This window comes from Piliocolobus tephrosceles, chromosome 4 (genome assembly GCF_002776525.5).
Source record: "Piliocolobus tephrosceles isolate RC106 chromosome 4, ASM277652v3, whole genome shotgun sequence".
Taxonomy (NCBI): domain Eukaryota; kingdom Metazoa; phylum Chordata; class Mammalia; order Primates; family Cercopithecidae; genus Piliocolobus; species Piliocolobus tephrosceles.
The window spans coordinates 139,587,707-139,609,919 of record NC_045437.1 but is presented as its reverse complement, the minus strand read 5'-3'; the positions used below and the strand labels follow the sequence as shown (position 1 = coordinate 139,609,919).

Here is a 22,213-nt window from a genome sequence, read left to right as displayed (position 1 = left end):
CAGCATCCCTGTTCTCTCCCCACCAGCATCCCTGTTCTCTCCCCACCAGCATCACTGTTCTCTCCCCACCAGCATCACTGTTCTCCCCCCAACACCATCCCTGTTCTCTCCCCACCAGATGCCGGTAGCAACACCCTCCAAGTTGTGATGACCAAAAATGTGTCTGGATATTGCCAAATATCCTCCGGAGGGGAAGGCGGGGGAAATCACCCCCAATGGGGAAATACCATCCTACAGCCAGACAAGGGCAGATGCTGATAAATGTCAAATGGGAAGAAACAGCTGCCAGGAATTCTGATCTGGGGGACGGTGCATATCTGTTTCTGTGTGTGTGTACATAAGTCAGTGCTTGAAGGGAAAGGAACGCCAGCACGTTTTCTTACCTTCATGGATTTGTAAAGTTTGTCGGCAAAGAAGAGAGGCTTGTTCTTGACACTTTGAACTGGTAGGAAGAGCAGAGAGATGCGGGGAAAGTGGTCAGAGGCTGTGAACCCAGACTCTGGACTGGCCTCCCCCATCTCCCCACCTCGTCTATCCTTTCGTGGGTCTGCAGATCATTGTCAACCCCAGGGTCATGCGCAGGCAACACCTTCGCTCCCCTTCCCCATGCTTCCTCCTCTGGCTCATCCGTAGGCCTGGCTCTCACTTGGTTGCAACTCTCTTCCTTCTAAGGTGCTTACAGCTGACCAAGGTTAGGAGAGGATTCAAAGGTAATTAATTCCTCATGAACCCAAAGCATAGGGCCTCAAAACTTTTAAATGCGTCGGAATCACCCAAGAAGCTTGTTTAAAACTCAGGGTTTAGGCTCCACCCTGAAGACTCAGATTTTAGAAAGATCTTGAGCAGTGGTTCTCAAAGTGTGGTTTCCGGACCAACAACATTAGCATCGCTTGAAAACTTGGAAGGCAGATTCTCATGCCTCACCCCAGATATGCTGAATATGAAACTCTGGAGGTGAGTGACCAGCTTGTCGTAGTTTGCCTGGGACATTCCAGGTTTTGTTAGGTTGGTGCCAAAGTAATTCCAATTTTTGCCATCACTTTCAATGGCAAAACTGCAATGACTTTTGCACCAACCTAACAGCACTGAAAGCCTTGTGCAAATCAGGATGGCTGGCCAACCTGCTCTGGTGCAGCCTAATGCTTGAGAGTTACTGATTTAGAGAAATACTGCTCCAAAGAATGGCTGTCCGTGGGTAAAATTTAAGGGACCATGTAAATCCCTGGGGCTGAGTGTTGCCCCAGGGCCTGAACAATCTTGCAGTATTGGCAGCCGCTACTCCCTACCCTGACCCCAGATAATGCCTGCCTGGTTTCACCAACCCCGCCCTTTCTCAAGGCCTAGGGTTCTCTAGCCCTTCACAGCTGCTTGACTGCAAGGCTCCAGAGCCCACGCACGGGTGTCTCAGACAGCTTAAAAAGGAGAAACCAGACACCAGTACTATAGCTGGAATGACTCTGGATATAACGAGAAGAGATGGCAAGAGGCTGGAGTTGTGTAGTCCAGTGGCAGAGTCAAGCAAGAGACTCCTCTGCAACAGGCTCAGGAATCCCGTGGGAAAGATCACATCACACATCTCCCATCTCCAGCTCCTTACATATCTCCCTACTACCTCCCAAACAAATCCCAAGCTCCTTGGCTTGAATGTCAAAGCTCCTGACCTCCTTTGCAACCTCATGGCCCTTGCTCCTCCATTCCCAGAACTGCAAATTCCTGTGTCCCTCTGTCCTTCCTGGATAGATGCATTTCCTATCTGCCCTTCACTACACTCTCTCTCTAAATCAAGTCCCATCCTGCAAGGCTGTACTTGATGTCCACGTCCCCAGTCATGACATCACCTCCAGGAAGCCTCCCCTGACTTCAGCCCTAGGGCTTTATCAGTCTGGCTAAGAAGCATGCTGAGCAGAAACTTCTCTCCTTTGTAACCAACCCCACAAGCCTTCCTAAGAAATGAGCCTGTCCATCTGTCGTCACAGGGGCCCCCGATGCCTGCCACTAGATGGAGAGGTGTGAAATGGTGTTGTGTGGTGTGTCTGCATGTGTAGACCTGTTCAAGGTGGGAGGAGAAAGGAAAGAGGGAAATACACGAGGAGGGTAGGAATCTCAAAGTGTCTCCAAAGGCTACAGAACATGAGCTTAGGACGTAGGCAACCTGTGGTTTGAGTCCTGGTTCTACTACTACAAACCTCTCTGAATGCAGTGTCCTCTTTGTAAAATAAGCTGGTAAGAGCACCTGGTGAGAATGCAACTAAACCTGTGTGCAACTAACTTTGCACAGGGCTTGGCGTGAAACAACAATAAAAACTAACCCTTGCCCAGTGAGTATTACATGCCAACAGGCACCGTTCCAAGTGCTTTACGTATAATTAGCTAATTTCAGCCTTACAAAATCCACCCTATGGGCTGGGCACTATTGTTATCTCCACTTTACAAAGGAGGAAATTGAGACACAGAGGATTCGTGACCTGCCCAAGGATACACAGTGAGGAAGTGGCAGAGCAGAGATTCAACCTGGAGTCCATGCTTTCGCCCACTGGGCTATCCCGCCTCCTAGATATTGGTCCTGGGTGGTAAAGGCCCATCACATGCTAAACAACCCCCCTACCACCATCTCTACTTCACCCAATCTAACACTCCTTTCCCCCACATTTTAGTGTCTCTGAAATCAAGATGTGTTTTATAATTGATGGCAATTATGTGAAAATCTTCCCCTGACACCTCTTGGTAAGATTTTTAAAAAGTGCATTGATGCAATGCGTTTTACAGTAAATGAAACAAGATACCACTAATGATGAATACTAACGAGAATAACTTCAGCCCCAACCCATATCCACTCATCCATATTTATACACGGTGAAATTAAGATCCAAAAGGAAAAAACCTTTTCAAAGTCAAGAGCTCAAATTATATAAGTGTAACCAAAAAGCCAGGTACTGAGAGGAGACGAGGGGGTGTGTGTGTGTGTCGTCTGCATCTAACGTGTATGTGTCTTGTATGTGTGTGCATGTGTGGTGTGTATATGTGGTGTGCATGGTGTGTGAGTGGTATGTGTGTGCAAGTGTAGTGTCTTGTGGGGGCGTAGCATGTATGTGTATGTATAATGTGTTGTGTGTGTGAAGTATGTGCGTATATAATCTGTGTATGTGTGGTATGCACCTGTCACATGCATATGTAACGTGTTTTATGTATAAGTCACATGTGAGAATGTATGTACAGTATGTGTCTTGTACATGTTAAGTGTGTGTGTCAAGTGTGTGTATGGTGTGTGTGTGTACACACCCTAGTTGTGCAGGACAGCGTGCCCCCTCCCCCACCTGCCCCAGTCTTCCTGGTCCTTCCCCAGCGACAGCTATTTTCTCACCCTCTCCTGCAGCCTGGAACAGACCTCATGACACTCCTGCACAATCACACATTTGGCAGCACCCCTGGAAATGAACTGTGGCAGTGTTTACTTTCCAGTACTAGCTTCGGAGGCTGCCAAGGTTCTATTCTTCCAGAGAATCTGGGCAAGTTCCCAGTGCCCCCAGCCCTTCCCTTAGTCCCTGCCAGTTACCAATGGCCACGAATGCGTCCCTGACATCCCCAGACATCTCCTTCTTGATGGTGTGCTCCACGTCATAGTTGGTCATCTTGATGAACTCCTGGAAGACTGGCCACAAAAGAAGCCCCAGAGGTGGGGGTGAGCTTCAGTGCAGGAGGTGGAGGACCCTCCTCAGCCCCACCCAGTGCCTCCCACAGGCTGTGCCTGAGAAAGTGAAAGGGCAGCAGATATGGCCACAGCCCAGGTCTAAATGCACTGGGCAAGATCATCCTGATACAGAAGCTCTGACATCAAGGCTGCTGTGGGCTCAGAGCCAAATCTGTCCCCAGTCAGTCCCCGTGCCTGGCCAATGGCCTCAGAACCTCGGCCAAGTTCTGGCAACCCAGGCTGGGGTGGTAAAAGGAGCATGGGTCCTAGTCATGGTTGTGCCCCAGCTCACTGAGGGACCTTGGGTGAATCCTCTCCTTTCTGGGCCTCCTCTTCCTCCCATGTCCGGTTGGGATAAAGACACATCGATAACACTCAGGAAACACTCACTGAGTCAGGCATTGCGCCAGTGCTTTATGTGTGTTGTGTTTTTTGTATCTTCACAACAGTCATGTGAGGTAGAACTAAAACCCTGATTCCTACGTAAGGGAGCTCAGGCGCAGAGATTCGGTAACTTGCCTAAGGTCACATGGCTGTTAAGTGGGTATTCAAATCAAGGCGGTCCAGTGCCCAAGTCCATTCTTTTAGCCACTATGCTAAAGCACCTTAAATACTGCGAAGTGCCAGACAAATGCATGTTAAAATGTAAATGTCTCAGTGCAGGACACTTCATGATCACTGAGCACCAGGGTCATTGCATACAGGTGTGCCCTGTGCATGTGGCAGTCTGTGGTTCAAAGATGTCTATGTGGGTCTTGTGCCGCCACCACCTCTCACTGCCTTGCTCCTCGCAGGCATCGCCAGTGAATCATGACGCGGGGTCCCAGAATCCTTCTCAACCCAGCATTCTAGGCAGCCGCTACCAATCTGTCAGAGTTGGCCTTTGAGGTGAAATCCAGTTGCTATCCCTAATCCCCGCCATCACACCTGCTTCCTTAAGGAGGATAAGGAAGGTGAGGTATAAGTGGTAAAGCCAGGACTAGAATCCAGGGCTCCAGAGTCACCGTCACCCATGATACACTACTGCTGGGTTAAGGAGCGGGTGGGTGGGCAACTGGCTCCTCTTGCCACAGAGAGATGAGAGGCTTCTGGGATCTTCCTGCTGAGCTGGGAAGGGAGGAGGTCAGGCCTCACCTCTCCGGAGGTGCGGATAGCTCCGGGTACACAGGATCGTCATGAAACGTGTCTCCAAGGACTTTTTGTCTCCGCTGGGTGTGTCTGCTATTTCCTGCAGAGCCCCGGTTGGAGCAAGGATTTGGGAGGGGAGACATGAGAAAGCCTTGGTTATTATTCACTTTCATGTCTTTGCCTGGGCTGAGGGCAGTCAGAAGCTGGGCTCACACAGCCATCCAAGGGGGCTGAGACTGGTCCCCTCTTCCTTCCTCAAGCACAATGGCTTCTACATTCCCCTCTCCAGTTCACAAGGACCCTGTGATCTGACACAGATGGGCTTAGCACTGGGAACTTCCATCCTAGCCTCGGAGCCATGGGACCGGGGCTCCTGGGAGGACCCGCACACGTCCTGAGCATAGCAACTGGGAGTTCCCCTTCCATCCCTCAACCTTTCTGCAAGGCCCTCTGGGAAGTGTGTATGGGGTCATATGCAGGGAAGATGGCCTGGCCAGTGTTTCCCCAAGCGGCGTCAAGGGCAAACATACCCGATCACACTGCATATTAGTGTTTCCACGGTTGTCTTCTAGCCAGCTACTAGTTCTATTTATACTGATACTAAATTCCCCTTAACTCATTTTGGGTTTAAAAGTGAGTCGATTTAAAGATCAGTATTAACAGCTGGTGGTTACACAGCACAAATCATGCCGGAGATGATTAGCTGAAGTCTGGGAAACACTTGCCTGGCCTATCTTTTACCAAGCAGGGTCCTTAAGGCGCCCTGAAGGGGAGAGAGAGAAGCCGCACAGCAAGCTCCCAAATCACTGCTTGATACTGCCCCGCTCGGCCCAGTAAAGGTGGACTTTACTCAGAGGCCATTGAAACCCAAATGAAGAACAGGACACTCACCAAGATCTCAGCAGCCACCTGAGAGCAGGGAGGGGAGAGAGGAGGGAGAGAAGGGAGGCAAGAGTCAGAGGAGGCCGGGAAGGCTGGTGCTGGGGCCCTGGGGTGCAGGGTGAGGGGCCTGGCTGGGAGTGGGAGATGTCCCAAGAGACTGGAGAGAACCCGGGATGCGATGGGAAGTGGGGCAGAGACAACAGAAAAATACCTTCCTACGACCTTTTGGGCTGGAGCTCAGAATGGGGAAAGGCCTGGCAATAACTAAAAACGTGTTCACCTGAGGGATAACAGAAAGACACAGAAACGGGGAACACTCTGCTCTTCGCACCCCAAAACCTAGAGCAGATTCCAGGCCTCGGTTTCTTTGTCTGAAAGTGGAAAGAAATAATCGCTGCCACTTCCTTACAGAACTGACATGTAAATGTGAGCAGTGCAAAGTTCTCCGCACCCTTTAGCATATTCAGAGTTCCAAGGCAAGAGACATGTAATTTTAGCTTTGGTGTTAAAGACAGGAAAGACCAGCCGGCTGAGGCCTTGAGGGGAGCTGACCTGCCTGGGGGCACACAGCAAACAGTGATGGGAAAGTCATTTTACAAGGGTTACTTTTAATCACTGCACTATGCAGAGCGCAGAATTCTGTGGTTAGGACACAATTTTGTTAAGCAAATAGCTGTGACTTGGAGATCCTGGGAACAAAATACCCAGGCTCATGTACCTAGGCTGAGTATTGCTTTCGCTTTTCCCCCAGAAACTCTGCTGACTTTATTCTATTGGATAGACTGAACTCTTTATAATTCACAACACCCTATGCTCTGGAAACCTTCCTCTTGTTTTCATTGCATAATTGGCAATGTCCATTAAAAATTAAAAGGCCTATGACATTTGATCAAGCAATTACATTGCTAGGAATTTGCCCTACTCAGCTCACTCTGTTGCCCAGACTGGAGTGCAGTGGCCCGATCTCGGCTCACTGCAACCTCCACCTCCCAGGTTCAAGCGATTCTCCTGCCTCAGCCTGTAGCTGAGTATATACTGGCAAAAGTCTTCCACAATAGAATACAAGACTATTCACTGCAGCATTCTTTCTTCTTTTTGGAGACAGGGTCTCGCTCTATTGCCCAGGCTGGAGTACAGTGGCACAATCACAGCTCACTGCAACCTTGACCTCCTAGGCTCAAGTGATTCTCCTGCCTCAGCCTCATGAGTAGCTGGGACTACAGTTGCGTGCCACCACACCCAGCTAATTTTTTAATTTTTTGTAGAGAAGGGGTCTCATTTTGTTGTCCAGTCTAGCCTCAAGCGATCCTCCTGCCTTGGTCTCCCAAAGTGGAGATCATAGGCATGAGACACCGCACCTGGCCCATGGCAGCATCTTTCTCTTCTCTTCTCTCCCCTTCCTTCCTTTCTCCCTCCCTCCCTTCCTTCCCATGGCAGCATCTTTCTTTCCTCCTTCTCCTTCCTTCCATTCTTTCCCTTTCTCTCTCTCTCTCTCTCTCTCTCTCTTTTGTCTCACTCTGTTGCCCAGACTGGAGTGCAGTGGCACGATCTCGGCTCACTGCAACCTCCACCTCCCAGGTTCAAGCGATTCTCCTGCCTCAGCCTGTAGCTGGGATTACAGTCATGTGCCACCACGTCCAGTTAATTTTTTTTTGTATTTTTAGTAGAGATGGGGTTTCACAATGCTGACCAGGCTGGTCTCCAACTCCTGACCTTAGGTGGTCCACCCGCCTCTGCCTCCCAAAGTGCTGGGATTACAGGCTTGAGCCACCACGCCCAGTCGGCATTTTTCATAACAGAGAAAAACTGTAAACCATCCTGAGATTGACTTGTTAAACAGGCTATGGATTATCCAATCAATGGAAACAATCCATGCAATTCTTACAAAGGATGAGATTAATCTACAATGCTGATAACAAGAGTTTCCATTTAAATTAAGTAAAGAAGTATAGCATATTTTTGTGTAAAATAGTATTTCTTTCATCTAGATTCAAAAATAAATAAATAAACACTCACTTTCTCACACTTCCTGGGAAGTACTTAAGAAACTGTCAAGACACCTTCAAGGAGAGGTACTATGCAGGAAAGCTTTTGCATTTCTTTTTATTCTTCCTGAAGTTTTATTTCTTAAATATGCAAAAATATTATTTCATTTTAAATTTAAATCTTAAGTAAGAGTTATGAAGGCTACTAGGATTATAGGCTGCTTCTGGTTTTTAAAATATTTTTCTGTATTAAAAACAACCTACACCAGGCGCAGTAGTTCACACCTGTTATCCCAGGACTTCGGCAGGCCCAGGTGGGAGGATCACTTGAGCCTATGAGTTTGAGACCAGCCTGGACAACATGGAGAAACCCTGCTCTACCAAAAACTTAGCTGAGCATGGTGGCTCATGCCTGTAATCCCAGCCACTTGGGGCGCTGAGGTGGGAGGATTGCTTGAGCCTAGAAGTCGGAGGTTGCAGTGAGCCAAGATTGCACCACTGCACTCCAACCTGTGTGACAGTGTGAGAACCTATCACCCCGTTACGTCTCAAACATCACAAAACAAAAACCTAGTTGAACCCCGAGGACATCATACTAGGTAAAGGAAGCCAGTCATAAAAGCATAAATACTGTATAATTCCACTTACATGAAGTCCCTAGAGTGGTCAAATTCACAGACATAGAAAGAATGGTGGTTGCCAGGGGCTGGGGGAAGGGAGAATGGGAAGTGACTGTTGAATGGGTCCAGAGTTTTGGTTTTGCACGATGAAAACAGTTTTCGAGATGGCTGGTGGTGATGGCTGCCCAACATGTGAATGTACTTAATGCCACTGAACTATATACTTTAAAATGATTGGCCAGGCATGATGACTCATGCCTGTAATCCCAGCACTTTGGGAGGCTGAGGCAGGTGGATCACCTGAGGTCAGGAGTTTGAGACCAGTCTGGCCAACATGGTAAAACCCTGTCTCTACTAAAACTACAAAAAAAGTAGCCAGGCATGGTCATGGGTGCCTGTAATCCCAGCTACTCAGGAGGGTAAGGCAGGAGAATCGCTTGAACCCGGGAGGTGGAGGTTGTAGTGAGCCAAATTGCGACATTGCACTCCAGCCTAGGCAACAAGAGGAAAACTCCATCTCCAAAAATAAATAAATAAAATGATTAATATGATAAAGTTTATATGTATTTTATCAAAAATTTGTAAAACCTTATGCTAAATAAAACTGTATCATTTTTAAGAAGAGAGGGAGAGGGACATATTTTAAAGATTTAACAGAAAAGACTCAAAAGTCCCAATCCTTCTCACTTACGCAGGTCAGAGAACCCTAGACATATTAGGTTTTTCAAAGCATCTTTAAGATAATAATATCTGTAATGTAAAAAAAAAAAAAAAGTGGTGGGGCACTAAATTAATATTCACCACAAAAGCTTGTTCTTATTAGCCTAGCTACTTCATGCAAAAATTAATCTGGATAGTTCCTCAAATGGTTAAACTTAGAGTTCTCATATGACCCAGCAATTCTATCTAAGAGAAATGAAAACATATGTGCACACAAAAACTCTACACAAACTTGTACACAAATGTTTAGAGCAGCATTAGTCATAATAGCCAAAAGGTGGAAATAACCCAAATGTCCAACAGCTGATGAATGGATAATGGAATATTATTTGGCAGTGAAAAGGGAGTCCCAACATGCTACAACACGGGTGACCCTTGAAAACACTGTGAAGTGTTTAACACAGTGTTTAAATTCGTGTTTTCTTAAGTGACGAAGCCCGTCCAAAAGGCCATATATTATATCACTGTATTTACATGAGATGTTTGGAAGAGGCACATCTGGAGACACAGAAAGTAGATTAGCGGTTGCTTAGGGCTGGGGGGTTAGGAGGACATAAGGAGTGACAGCTAATGTGTATGGAGTTTCTTTTGGGGGTGATGAAATGTTCTAAAATTGATTGTGTTGATGGTTGCATTAAGTCTGTGAAGATACTAAAAACCACTGAATTGTACACTTTAAATGGGTCAATAGTATGGTAGACGAATTCTATTTCAATATTTTAAATGGTTCAATAGTACGGTAGATGAATTCTATTTCAATAAAGCTGGTCAATAATATGGTAGGTTAATTCTATTTCAAGAAAGCTGTTATATTTTTAAAAGTCTGGTCCGAGCACGGTGGCTCACACCTGTAATCCTAGCACTTTGGGAGGCTGAGGCAGGTGGATCACTTGAAGTCAGGAGCTCGAGACCAGCCTGGCCAATATGGTGAAACCCTGTCTCTACTAAAAATACAAAAAAATTAGCTGGGCATGGTGGTGGGCACCTGTAATCCCAGCTACTTGGGAGGCTGAGCCTGGAGAATTGCTTGAACCCAGGAGGCAGAGGTAGGAGTGAGCCGAGATTGCACCACTGCGCTCCAGCCTGGGTGACAGAGTGAGACTCCATCAAAAAAAAAAACAAAACAAAACAAAAAAAAGGTCTGAGTATTGATTATCTAAAAATGACCACAATCCTTCATTTCATGGTGGGTCTATAATAATTAGTTATCTATAATTTATTGCTCAAATTGGATGACAGAGTGAAAGGGGAAGCTATTAACAATTACTGTGGGGCCACAGGTGGAAACTGGACATATGTTCAACTGGTTAATAACAGACCCAGACTTCTAAGAGCTTGAGGGTGCTCCAGACATCCACAGGGAGAGGCCGCCAGGGAGGCAGTGTAAAACAGGCAAATACAAACTGCCGAGTACTCATGTGCAATATCTAAGGGGGAGCTTGACCGGCCCTATCAAATGCCCTTAATTTTTATACACATTTTGCTCCCACATTTCCATTTCATCTCTGGAAATTCATTCTAAGGAATAATTCATGAATGTGATAAAAGAGTTTGCTACTAGGAAGAAACCTGGTTAAATAACATGATAGATTCAGATACGAACAGTATACAGCCATTAAATGATATTGTTGATTAAAAAGTGCAACAATATTCACATAGTATTAATTTTTAACTGTCAGAAATAAAGAATCCACTTTTACATACACACAGAGAAACAACTAGAATAATGTATACTACAATACTGACAGTGGTTATTACTATTAGGTTATGGAGTCTTTTTTGGCTTCTCTTTATTTTCTAGTTTCTATACAAGAATATTCTGCTAGTTATAAGAAAATGAGCTGGGGTCTAGCATCCTAAATCTGGAGAAGTAGCCGAGTTGGGCAGGGATCTGGCTCAAGGGTCCCTTAGCTATTTCCACCCGGGTTCTCTCTCTCCACTTCTCTCCTTTTGCGAAGCAGCTATCAGCAAGGCCCACTATTGCCCCCTGCTAGCGGCGATTGGAAGCACAGCCTCATTGGCAAACCAGGCACAGGCAGAAACATTCCCGGGAAGATCAATTTAGGGTTGGAGGATAGATTTGGGGTGAGAGCTGAGATTTAAAAAAAAAAACTCTCAGCAGCACACAAGGCTGTTCACGGTAATACTTAATAAACATCCGTTGAATGAGTGAATGAAATATGGCCTCAGCAAGTTACCCTAGTGTCTGGCTGGGTTCTCAGCCTAGCCTCCATCCATGTGCCCACAATGTAGCTGAAATACCATACATTTAAGTGTAACCATGCAGCTTTTGACAACTATATTCCAAAGCAAGGGTTGGACAACTGGAAAACAACAGCTACTTGATGTGGAAGCTGCAGGGAACCTTAACTGTACTGGGTCTTGGAGGATATTACTGTAAATAGAATTAAGCATAGACTCGAGTCAGGCAAGCCTGAGTTCAGATCAAACCACCACCACTTAGAAACTGTATCCTTGAATAGGTTAAGGAGCTTCATTTCCCTCTAGTAAAAAGGGGGAACATAAAAACGTATAGGATAATCTTGGCATCGTAGTATGCATTCTAATAATTATAATTACAGTTCTGTAACTGTCAGGTTCCCGCTCAGATGCTGTTGTAATATATACCACACTTCTGTTATGGGACCTGGGAACACAAAAGTTGGTTCGCTCTCAATCCATCGGTGCTCTTTTTAACTCACCAACTATAAAATATGGGGGCTGGATTCACAGTCTGTGGTGTCTGTTCCCCCACATCTTGGACACAGCTTTTGGGGGCGGGAGGATGAGGCAGGCAGAAGAGATGGAGACATGGACCTGGGTCAAGCTACTGGGTGCTGGGATCAAGGTGCAGGTCAGTGGGGGACAATGCACTGGCCTCAGTAGGGACTGCCCAGCCACAGGAACCCTCAGGGAAAATGAATTTGGGGTTGTCCAACCTCCGTAAGAAGCCATTTCCAAACCTCAAGCTCACTAGGCTAAGGAGCAGGGCAGAAGCAGAGCAGCCAAGAGACTCCTAGAGAACCCTTTTCCCTGCTATTCATTCAACAAATATTTATTGAGTACTGATCATGTGTTACTTTGGATATATTAGTGAACAAAATGAAGAGTCCAGCCCTTGAGGAACTTACTTTCTAGGCTTGTCCCAGGACACTCCCTCCAATCTCAGTCCCATTTTACAGATAATAAACCAAGACCTTTAGCATTCAGGCCCCCTTCTCAGCAAGTTGCCAGAACAGCTCTCTAGGGGTCAATTCTACTGGGGCCACTGACTTGTTGTGTGACTTTCAGAAGTCATTTGCCCTTTCTGGACCTCCATTTTCCCACTGTAACATCAGGGCTTTGACCTGAGTGATCTGCAGGTCCCTGCCCGCTCTGAAGGTCCTGCTATTCCCCTAGGAAATGTCAGTAATACCAGCACCACACACCTAAACCTCATTTCTGCAGTCTAAGTATCAGCCAATCAAACCAACCACACCCCTGCCAGGAGCCTTCACTTGCAGACAGGGTCGGGCGTAGACACGCATAAACTGGACCTACTTCTCAGGGACACTCAGCAGAGGTGACTGGGGGGGGCTGGGGGTCTTACCTGGGCATCTTCCCGTGCCTGGTCCAGGTTTTCTCCTCCCTCCTCACGATTCCCCTGCAGCAGGAGCAGCAAGAAAGGTCAGTCCCCAAGCATCGACCCATCTCCATCTCTGCACCACCACACCCCCTGCTCATTTTCACCTCTCTGAATGCTCTTCCTCATCAGTTACACAGGGATGAAAATCCTGCCTCCATAAGTAGGCTGTTGTGGTCATTAACTGAGAATGTGTGCAAGGTGCTCAGCACCAATGCCTGACACACAGGAAGCTCTCAGTAACCGTCAACGAGGGCCTGCCATTTTTGTTACGGAAATTCAAGAGATGGTGACAGAAGCTCCCAGGTAACAACACAGGAGAGGGTCACCCACATGGCTTTGTTGTGTGAGCTGGGGGCCCAAAAAGCCAGGCCAAGGGACACCAGGGAGGACTGTCTGGAGAAGGTGGCACCACGCCAGCTCTGACAAGTGAACACCAGGGATGGGTGGTGGGACTCTAAGGAGGCAAGTGGGGAGACACCCCCTCTCCATGAGGAGTGCACTTCTAACTCCCCTGTACCCTCCACTCAGTGAACCTTCCCTTCCTCCCAGGCCTCCAGATGGGCAAGCAGACCTGAGGCTCATGAATTCACTCACCGTGGCCAGAGAAATGAGGATCCTCCTGAAGTGGCCGGATGTGTCTGAGCTCAGAGCATCCTCCAGGGACTTGTGATAGTCTGAGACAGAGAAAGGAGGTGTGGGTAGCTGCTGGCCAAGAAGGATTTCGTTGTGGGGAGGGAGGTCCAGGAAACTCAGGCTTGAGCCAGGGCAGTATTGGCAGGGGGAGGTGGGAATGAAAGGGTTTGTAACTGGCTCAGGGGGGCATCCAGTCATCCTCCTGCTGATTTTGTAAGACAATGGGCATTCTCATCAACCCATCCCCTCCCCTCCATCCCCTTGGCGCTGTGCCACTTGAGGTCCCATTGCATCTCGCCTTTAATATTTAACAGCCTCTTAAGTCACCTCCCTGTTGTCATTCTCTCTTCTATCTTCCCTCCTGCATGGCAGTTGCTAAACCCAAAAGCAGAGCTCTGACTATGTCACTCATGTACTCAAAAATTCTACCATTTTAAAGCTGCTTATAAGATAAAAAATTTAAACTTTTTTTTTTTTTAAGACAGGGTCTCACTCTGTCACCCAGGCTGGAATGCGGTTGGTATGATCAAAGCTCACTACAGCCTCAACCTCCTTGGGCTCAGGTGATCCTCCCACCTCAGTCTCCTGAGTAGCTGGGACTATAGGCACATGCCACCACACTTAGCTAACTTTTTTTTTTTTTTTTTTTGAGGCGGAGTCTCGTTCTGTCACCCAGGTTGGAGTGCAGTGGTATGATCTTGGCTCACTGCAACCTCTGCTTCCCAGGTTCAGGTGATCCCCCTTCCTCAGCCTCCTGAGTAGCTGGGGCTACAGGCGCATGCCACCACGCCTGGCTAATTTTTGCATTTTTAGTAGAGATTGGGTCTCACTATGTTAGCCAAGTTGGTCTCGAACTCCTGACCTCAAGTGATACACCCACCCTGGCCTCTCAAAGTGCTGGGATTAATGGAGTGAGCCACTGTGCCCAGCCAATTTTTATATTTTTTGTAGAGATGGGGTTTTGCCATGTTGCCCAGGCTGGTCTCGAACTCCTGGGCTCAAGCTATCCACCTGCCTCAGGCTCCCAAAGTGCTGGGATTACAGGTGTAAGCCACTGCACCTAGCCAATTTAAACATTTTTGACCGGTGCTCAAGATTCTTCAGAATGAAAATATGGGGCCACTTGCTTAAAAATTAAGAATTTCTGGGCTGGGCGCTGTGGCTCAAGCCTGTAATCCCAGCACTTTGGGAGGCCGAGACAGGCGGATCACGAGGTCAGGAGATCGAGACCATCCTGGCGAACACGGTGAAACCCCATTTCTACTAAAAAAATACAAAAAACTAGCCGGGCGAGGTGGCGGGCACCTGTAATCCCAGCTACTCGGGAGGCTAAGGCAGGAGAATGGTGTAAACCTGGGAGGCAGAGGTTGCAGTGAGCTGAGATTCGGCCACTGCACTCCAGCCTGGGCGACAGAGCAGACCTGTCTCAAAAAAAAGAAAGAATTTCTGGACAATGAGAGCATAGCATGCAACCAAGTGTGGGGCCCTTCTGGCTGTGGGGCCATGTAGAACTGCATGGACTACACACTCCTAAAGTTGCCCTCCCTCTCTGGAATGTTCTCTCTCCTCCCACTTCCAGCCAAGCCTTCTTATACCTCCAGGCCTTTGTCCTTCCAGGACACCTGTCTTTCCCTAGACACAGGAATGGGCACACCCAAGGGGCTTATCAAATCCTCAAGGACTGAGGGAAAGGAGATAGGCCAGAGTCCTGGGCAGAGCTGGGGTTGGAAGCTGGGGGGCCTGGCTCTTCTCCTCCCAGCATCTGGGCCCAGGCCTCCCAAACTCACCCTCCTTATAGGCCTCATTGATGGCCCGAATTTCGGCATTGGTCCGAGTGGCCAGGATTTCAATAAGAGCCTTTTCATCTGTGCCGGCTCCCTGGAATGTCAAGACAAAGATGATCTCAGCCATAGTTCTGACCACCTGTGCAGAGGTCCATGGGGCCAGGATGGCTAAAGCTCAGGCCAAGCCTTCCTGAATTTTCTCCTCACCTCCAGACATGGCCCCCAGGCCCGAGACCGTGGCACAACCAAGGCTGACTGTGCCAGCCTGTCAAGATTCCCAGAACCTCCCATGGGAACTGCTTTGCCTTCCAGCCCCCTCAAAAGAAAAGGTATATAGGCATGTGTGTATAACACCACATACACACATGGAAATATCCACATGTAAGTATTTGAATGGAAATATCCACATGTAAGTATTTGAAGAGAACAGAAGGACACGCACATGCCTCACGGTGTTAACTAGTGGTGTGGTCTCTGCTTGAGTGAAGGATCACAGACGATTGCTATTTTCTTCTTTTTTACTCTATATTTCTTCAAGTCTTCACAGTGGACATGTATTATTTTGTTAGAAGAAAAAAAGTTTTGTGCTTAAGATAAAATGCTACATTATTTTTTCTTTAGAGACAGAGTCTTGCTCTGCTGCCCAGGCTGGAGTGCAATGGCATGATTACTGCAGCCTCAACCTCCCAGACTCAGGTGATCCTCCTACTTCAGCCTCCCAAGTAGCTGGGGCCACAGAAGCAAGCCACCATGCTTGGCTAATTTTTATATTTTTTGTAGAGACAGGGCTTCACCATATTGCCCAGCCTGGTCTAGAACTCCTGGACTCAAGCCCAAAGTTTTAAGAATACAGGCATGAGCCACCATGGCTGGCTTACATGTTTATTCTTGGATTTGAGGAGTGATTTGTGAATTGAGACATTACACGCCCTGGACTACCGCAGCCTGGGGACCTGTTATGCAAATATCTGCATACAGGGAAGTGGGGAAAACTATCAGGGAGGAGAGAAGGCAGGCAAGATTGATTGATTGAGTCAATGACTAATTCACTCATTCAAATACTTGTTAAGGCACCTATTATGTGTTAGCCACTGTGCAAGGTGCTGGGGCTACAGCTACCAAAAAGAAGAAAAAAAGTCCAGGCATGGTGGCTAACGCCTGTAATCCCAGCACTTTGGGTAGCTGAGGCGGGCAGATCACCTGAGGTCAGGAGTTCAAGACCATCCTGGCAAACATGGTGAAACCCCTTCTCTACTAGAAAGACAAAAAAATTAGCTGGGCATGGTGGCAGGCACCTGTAATCACAACTACTCAGGAGGCTGAGGCAGGAGAATCGCTTGAACCTGGGAGGCAGAGGTTGCAGTGAGCCGAGATCACACCATTGCACTCCAGCCTGGGTGAAAGAGCGAGACTCCATCTCAAAAAAAAAAAAAAAAAAAAAAAAAGGCAAGAGGCAAGACATGTTCTCTGTCCTCAAAGAGGTTACTAATGATCCTGCCTTCTCAGATCCTAGGAGACTCATCCTGACTGAGATCTTCAATCATTTCTTTGTTAGAAGCAGGTGTGTGGTGAGGCAATCAAGAAAGTGCCGAGACTAGGGTCTAGCCCTGGTCTCCCCCTAACTCACTGACTCTCTGAGCCTCTGTTTCCCACTTGAAAACTTCAAAAACGGAAAGGATTGAGTTGGGTTAGCTCGTTGATCTCTTCTATTTCTGAACCCCATGTCTTTAGATCATTTGCTTTTTGGCTTAGGTATTTTAAAAAACAATCATCTTAATCTGCTTAGCCTAGGCAATGTTTTTATGAAGTCCTCTAGCTCCCCATTGCTGCCTTCCTCTTAATGCCCAAGGGGCCAAAAGCACTACTGGTTTTATGTGGTTGTCAAGACAGGCTCTAGAGTCAGACAGACTGGTCTGAACCTCAGCTTTGCTACTTCATAGCTCTATGACCTTGACCAAGCAAACTAACCTCCAAGTCTCAGTTTCCTCATCTGTAAAATGGGGACAAAATAAGAGCCTTGCCTTGTGGCTTGAGGAGACAACTAATTGAACAAATGTACCTAGCCTGGGTAGTTACCATATGCTCCTTACAAACAGTATCCACTAGTACAGTTGGTACCTTGGGAAGCAAAGCAGTTTTAGCAATTTCTGGGCCAGGACATAATGCTTTCTTGTTTAATGTAGGGTCAGGTCTTCAGAGTTAACAATGCCCTTCATACCTGTGACCTTGATTGACCTGTCCTAGTTTGAAGGGCAGAGGTGACCATTTCCATTTCCCAGATGAAGGCACAGAGGATTGGGAAATGTAAGGAATGGCCCAGTCACACAATGAATGAGTGGCAGGGCTGGGCTGGAGTACAGACTCCAACTGCCGCTGCTTTCCTTCGAGACCCACCCCACTTCCTCCAGAGGCTCCACAAGACTCTTCTGACACCAGTGGGCATGTGACTCAAGCTGAATCAACTTGGAGTAAATGCCAAGACTGTTGTTGGAACTCCTAGGAAGAAGGAACTCTTTCTGCTGGAGCTGCTAGCTGGCAGGATGGACATAAGCTGCCTGGGGAGAAAGGCTGCCTGAGAGTGAAGCCGTAAGAGAGGACAGCAGATCCGAGACAGGGGTGAGCCAAGGGTCCACAGAACATCATTTGAGTCTCTGGACTCAGATCTAGTCCTGTAGTTTTCAGTTATAGGAGCCAACATCTCCTTCTGTGTTTATGCCAGTTTGAACTGAGTGTGGGAGGAGTGCTACCAAAAGGTTATGGCTAATCCACCTGGGCTTCTGAGGACCACCTGTATCCCCACCGGCACCGGCAGACACTAGACCCTCTGGTGCCAACTGTACCTCCATGGCCTTCTTCAACTGCTTGGCATCGTAATGGGCTGGTGGCATCATGAGCCCCAGAATCAGCCTTGCCAGGTCTCCAGAGATCTCAGACTTCAGGTCAGCCATTAAGTCCTGCAAAGGGCAGAGCCCCAGTCATGCCAACATCAACACTTGCCCACACATGACCCAGGATGGAGGAGATGGAGAGAGAAAACAGGGGTCCCACATGAGGGATCGTGGAAGCTTGTGTCTGTCTTTGCTGATGTTGCACTTATTATTTAGATGAAGCCAAAGAGGGTAGGGAAAAAACAACCAGGAGGAAGACCCACTCTCCTTGACACAGGAGACAGGAACAGGAAGGGAGCAGTGCTGAAGGACACTGTTTCCATCCGGGGGAAATGCACCCACCTAAGCCAGATGCCACCAATGTGCAATAATCACGGACACTCAGCTGGGGCCTTGAAGCCAGCTCTCTCCGTGCAGAGGAACTGCAAGACGCCCAAAGCACATTGAAAACAACTCATAGCCCTGATCTTGGCCCCATGCTGCGCCTCTGAGGCCGCTGAGCATCTCACACACGTGTTGCCCATCACAAGGAACTGGGGAATGGAAAGATACGTCTGCCCAAACCCAGTGCTGGAGACAGCCTGAGATCACACAACCACACAGGGTCCCACTGCCATGAAGACCCTGGTGCCCAACTGTGCAGAACCGATGGGGACAGGCTGAGCTCAGTCAGGCAAGGTGCATGCATGTCGCACCCAGAGCCCAGAGGAGGTCCTTACCCGGCCAAAGTGAGACTTGAAGGTCTGCCGGATCTGCTGCCGCTGGGCATTGCTGCGATGTGTGATGATATCGATGATTGTATCTTCGTCAGTCCCTGAGTCACCAAAGCCACATGCCTCAGAAGAAGGCCTGTGGCTCTCGGCTTTCCCCATACACCGCCCGCTGATGGTCCCTCGTCAATCTTTGTCAGGGTAGAAGCCTGGCTAGGCGGACATGTGCTTCTGAGTCTCTGCAGTCTGCTTGCCTATGGCTCAGGCCACTGATTTCTGCTGGGCTCTTCCCTCCCTTTCCTATTGACACGCTGAGGAACAAGGACAGCTGGGAGGTAGAGAGTACTGGGTTGGGAGTCAGGGCCTCTGAGTTCTAGTTCTGACTCTGGCAATGGCTACCCACCCTGGGCAAGTCCCCTTCCCCTGATGGGACTTGGTTTCCACATCTGTAACATGAAGAGGCTGGAGTAGTTACCAAGGGATCCTTCCAACCCTGACAGTCCAAGTCCTGTTAGCGACTCTATGTCCTTTCTCTTCAACTCTCTGGGAGCTGGACCCTGAGTCCCTCTAACCACGGCAGGTTGACTCTGGAAGGCATTAGGACACCACTTCCTGCTTCTCAGATTAATGCCATCAACCGCAGACCCAGCACGGGGGTCCTTCATGGCATTTTTACCTCTATCATCCTACAGTCCCGGGCGAGCTTGGCAGATACCATCATTCCCATGAGACACATGGAAAGGAAGCCCAGGAGGTGATAGACTTAACCTAAAGCCTCCTGGGAGTTGCTGTCAGACAAACAGGGCAGAAAAGGCAAAGAAAGCCAAACCCTAGATGGCCAGTCCCAGGCTGGATTTTCTGAGCACAGGCCCAGCTGATCTGAACCTGTGGGTGCAGTACTCCTCCCACTGGTGCCAAATGTAGGTCTGAAGGACCTGCCCAGCAGGGCACACTCCCACCATAGAACTGGGGCTCTTGGGTTCCAGGGTCCACACTCCTATTTTACACGTGGGGAAATTCAGACCCAGAGTGGCTGAGAGGCTCACCCAGAGTCATATGGTGAGTCGGCAGCAGAGCCGGGGCACCACACCAATTCTGTGATCTGGTACTTTCTTCAGTGCCAGAATACTGCTCCCAGGAGGCTGGGGGACACCTTGGTCCCTGGGAAGGGCTTCTGTCAAGTTCCTTATGAACCCTCTCCTGCCCCTCCTCCTTATACTCCAGAAGCCAGGAGGGTGGAAACTTGAGATCAAGTCTTCCTCATCCTGCAGACTCTAATTTGAAAGCTCACTCTGTCCTCTGCCAGCCCATGGCTGAACCCACCACACCTGCTGACCTGAGACCAACCCTGCTCCATTCCCATCCCCCGTACCGAGTCCCTTCATGGCTTTCCGCAGCGCTTTGGCATCTGCATCAGGGTTGAAGTCATTGGCTGGGCGCACAGTTCCCTTCAGCTGTGAGAAGCAGAAAGAGACTCAGCAGGTGTCTGAAGGCCCCCCTGGGGGCCAGGCTGAGAGACAGCATGCGAGGGTGGGAAGCTCTCCCCACGAGCCCAAACCAAGTGGTGTGGGTGGGGAAAGAGGCAGAGGTGAAGCCACAGCAGACAGACCCTGCACAAGAGCTGAGAGAGAGAGACAGAAAGAGAGAGGGAGAGAGGGACTCAGGGCTGGGGGCAGGGCAAGTCCTGGTCAAAGGAAATTGGCTAGGCTCCTGCCTGCCACAGGATCTGCCTCGGTTCTAGTGCCCCTTGGCTACTTATTCCACCGGAGCCGCCCCAATTCTTCTGAATCCTACTCTGCCCCCGAGACCCCCTCTGCCTCTTAAAGAGTCATTCCCCCTGAAAAGGCAGCAGAAATGTTCTGAAATACCAGAACAGAGTTTCCCAAATTTCAGTCACTCCTGAAGGACTTTCACTTTTCCAAATCAGCACACACGCTATGCCATCTCTTAATGGTTTTATGTAATTCAACTTCTTTTCTGACTTAAATACATCCATTTTTGAAGTGCATTTAAAATTACTCCCAAAGGGCAAGGAATTGTATCTGTTTTATCCTGTTATATATCCCAGGTGCCTACAACAGTGTCTGACATATAATAGGCACACTTAAAAAATAATTGTTAAGTGAATTAATGAGGCTTGGCACAATGGCCCATGCCTGTAATCTCAGCACTTTGGGAGGCCAAGGCAGGAGAATCGCTTGAGCCCATGAGTTCAAGACCAGCCTGGGCAACACGGTGAAACCCTGTCTCTACAAAAATTAGCCAGGTGTGGTGGTGTCCACCTGAAGTCCCAGCTACTTGGGAGGCTAACGTGGAACGATCCCTGAGCCTGGGGAGGCTGCAGTGAGCCATGATCATGGCCCTGTACTCCAGCCTGGGTAACAGAGTGAGACTCTATCTCAAAAAAAAAAAAAAAAAAAAAAAAGGATGAAATTACTTTTATATTACTACTATGAATTAGGAAGTTGATACCATGTATCATAAACTGACAATTTACCACAAAAATCAATGTAATAAAAACAAAAGAGGTGAAATACCATGAAATTGAACATGATGCCTCTGCTTGCCAGAAGCTCTGAAACTTAAAGCGAGCGCTCTCAGCTTTCTCTTTGTGAAATAGGAAAATCAGCAAGTGTTGCAGAGATGGTGGCACCAAACCAAGACTTCCTCTTTGACATAATCAGAAACGCTGATGAAATTGAAAAGGAGTGCCTTTCTCATTCACTATGTGGAGTTCTGCGTTATTCAACCCTGCCAAACTAAATTCACTTCTCACATCACCTATGATCATCTGCAAAGATCTCTTGACTTATCATTTGGGGAACGCTGTCCTGGAACATCAGAGCTCAAGAGCCCTAAGAGATCACCGAGATTGCCATGTTAACCCCTCACTTTAAAGATGGAGACATAGAGGCCCAGAGGGAGGGGCATCTTCCTAAGGTCACATAGTGAGTAACAGAGAGCTCCAAGGTCCTACACATTTTTGTGTGAGCCAAGCGTGACAGTCTCTGGAATGGTTGCCTAAAGTACTTTAGTGAAACCTTTCATTCCTGTCCTTTGTGGACCCCCAGTCTCAGGATGCTCAGGAGGACAACCTGAAATCCTCCAGTGCACCCAGGGACGCCCATCTGTTCTCAGCTTTCGTGTCTCTGAGGCCAACTCTTTGGACCCCGGGTGGGACAGGCCCCTCCATGGAACCAGCCAGGTCTCCATTTCAGCAAGCCCTGTTAGTAAGTGGGCCAGAACCCTTTCCAGCGTGTCAGAAGCGAATGCAGAAACCAGGTGCGCCCCTCCACCGATTCATCACTCCAAGGGAGAAAAGGAAGCTTCAGATGTGAGAATCAACGTGTCGGGTTGGCCGCCAGGGGGCAGCTGGGTGCCAACCAGAGCAGCAGGAAGGCGCAAGCAGAAAAGCTGTGGTCAAGAGGTCAAGCAGGAGAAGGGGAAGGTCTGACCTCTACTCGGGCCACTGCACTAAGTTCCCACATCTGATAGGCCACCTGCGCTGCCTCCGGGAAGAACTGGCCAGCAGCACTGGAATGGAGGGGTT

The 22,213-nt window shown here is 48.4% G+C and overlaps 1 protein-coding gene across 4 annotated transcripts in view; it reads right to left on the bottom strand.

The window, feature by feature from the left end:
- The window catches only part of ANXA6 (annexin A6), a 57,812-nt gene that overhangs the window by 3,895 nt on the left and 31,704 nt on the right, over positions 1 to 22,213 (bottom strand). For 3 of the 4 annotated variants that reach the window (XM_023227058.3, XM_023227061.2, XM_023227059.2), the window contains 11 exons: positions 22,119 to 22,197; positions 20,036 to 20,117; positions 18,673 to 18,767; positions 17,906 to 18,019; positions 15,069 to 15,159; positions 13,243 to 13,322; positions 12,613 to 12,666; positions 5,708 to 5,725; positions 4,823 to 4,916; positions 3,554 to 3,649; positions 384 to 442 (listed from right to left, as the gene is read on the bottom strand). In XM_023227058.3, coding sequence (XP_023082826.1) covers positions 384 to 442; positions 3,554 to 3,649; positions 4,823 to 4,916; positions 5,708 to 5,725; positions 12,613 to 12,666; positions 13,243 to 13,322; positions 15,069 to 15,159; positions 17,906 to 18,019; positions 18,673 to 18,767; positions 20,036 to 20,117; positions 22,119 to 22,197 — 862 coding nt within the window. The remainder of the gene's footprint in view (positions 1 to 383; positions 443 to 3,553; positions 3,650 to 4,822; positions 4,917 to 5,707; positions 5,726 to 12,612; positions 12,667 to 13,242; positions 13,323 to 15,068; positions 15,160 to 17,905; positions 18,020 to 18,672; positions 18,768 to 20,035; positions 20,118 to 22,118; positions 22,198 to 22,213) is intronic. The other variant, XM_023227060.3, reaches the window with a different exon arrangement.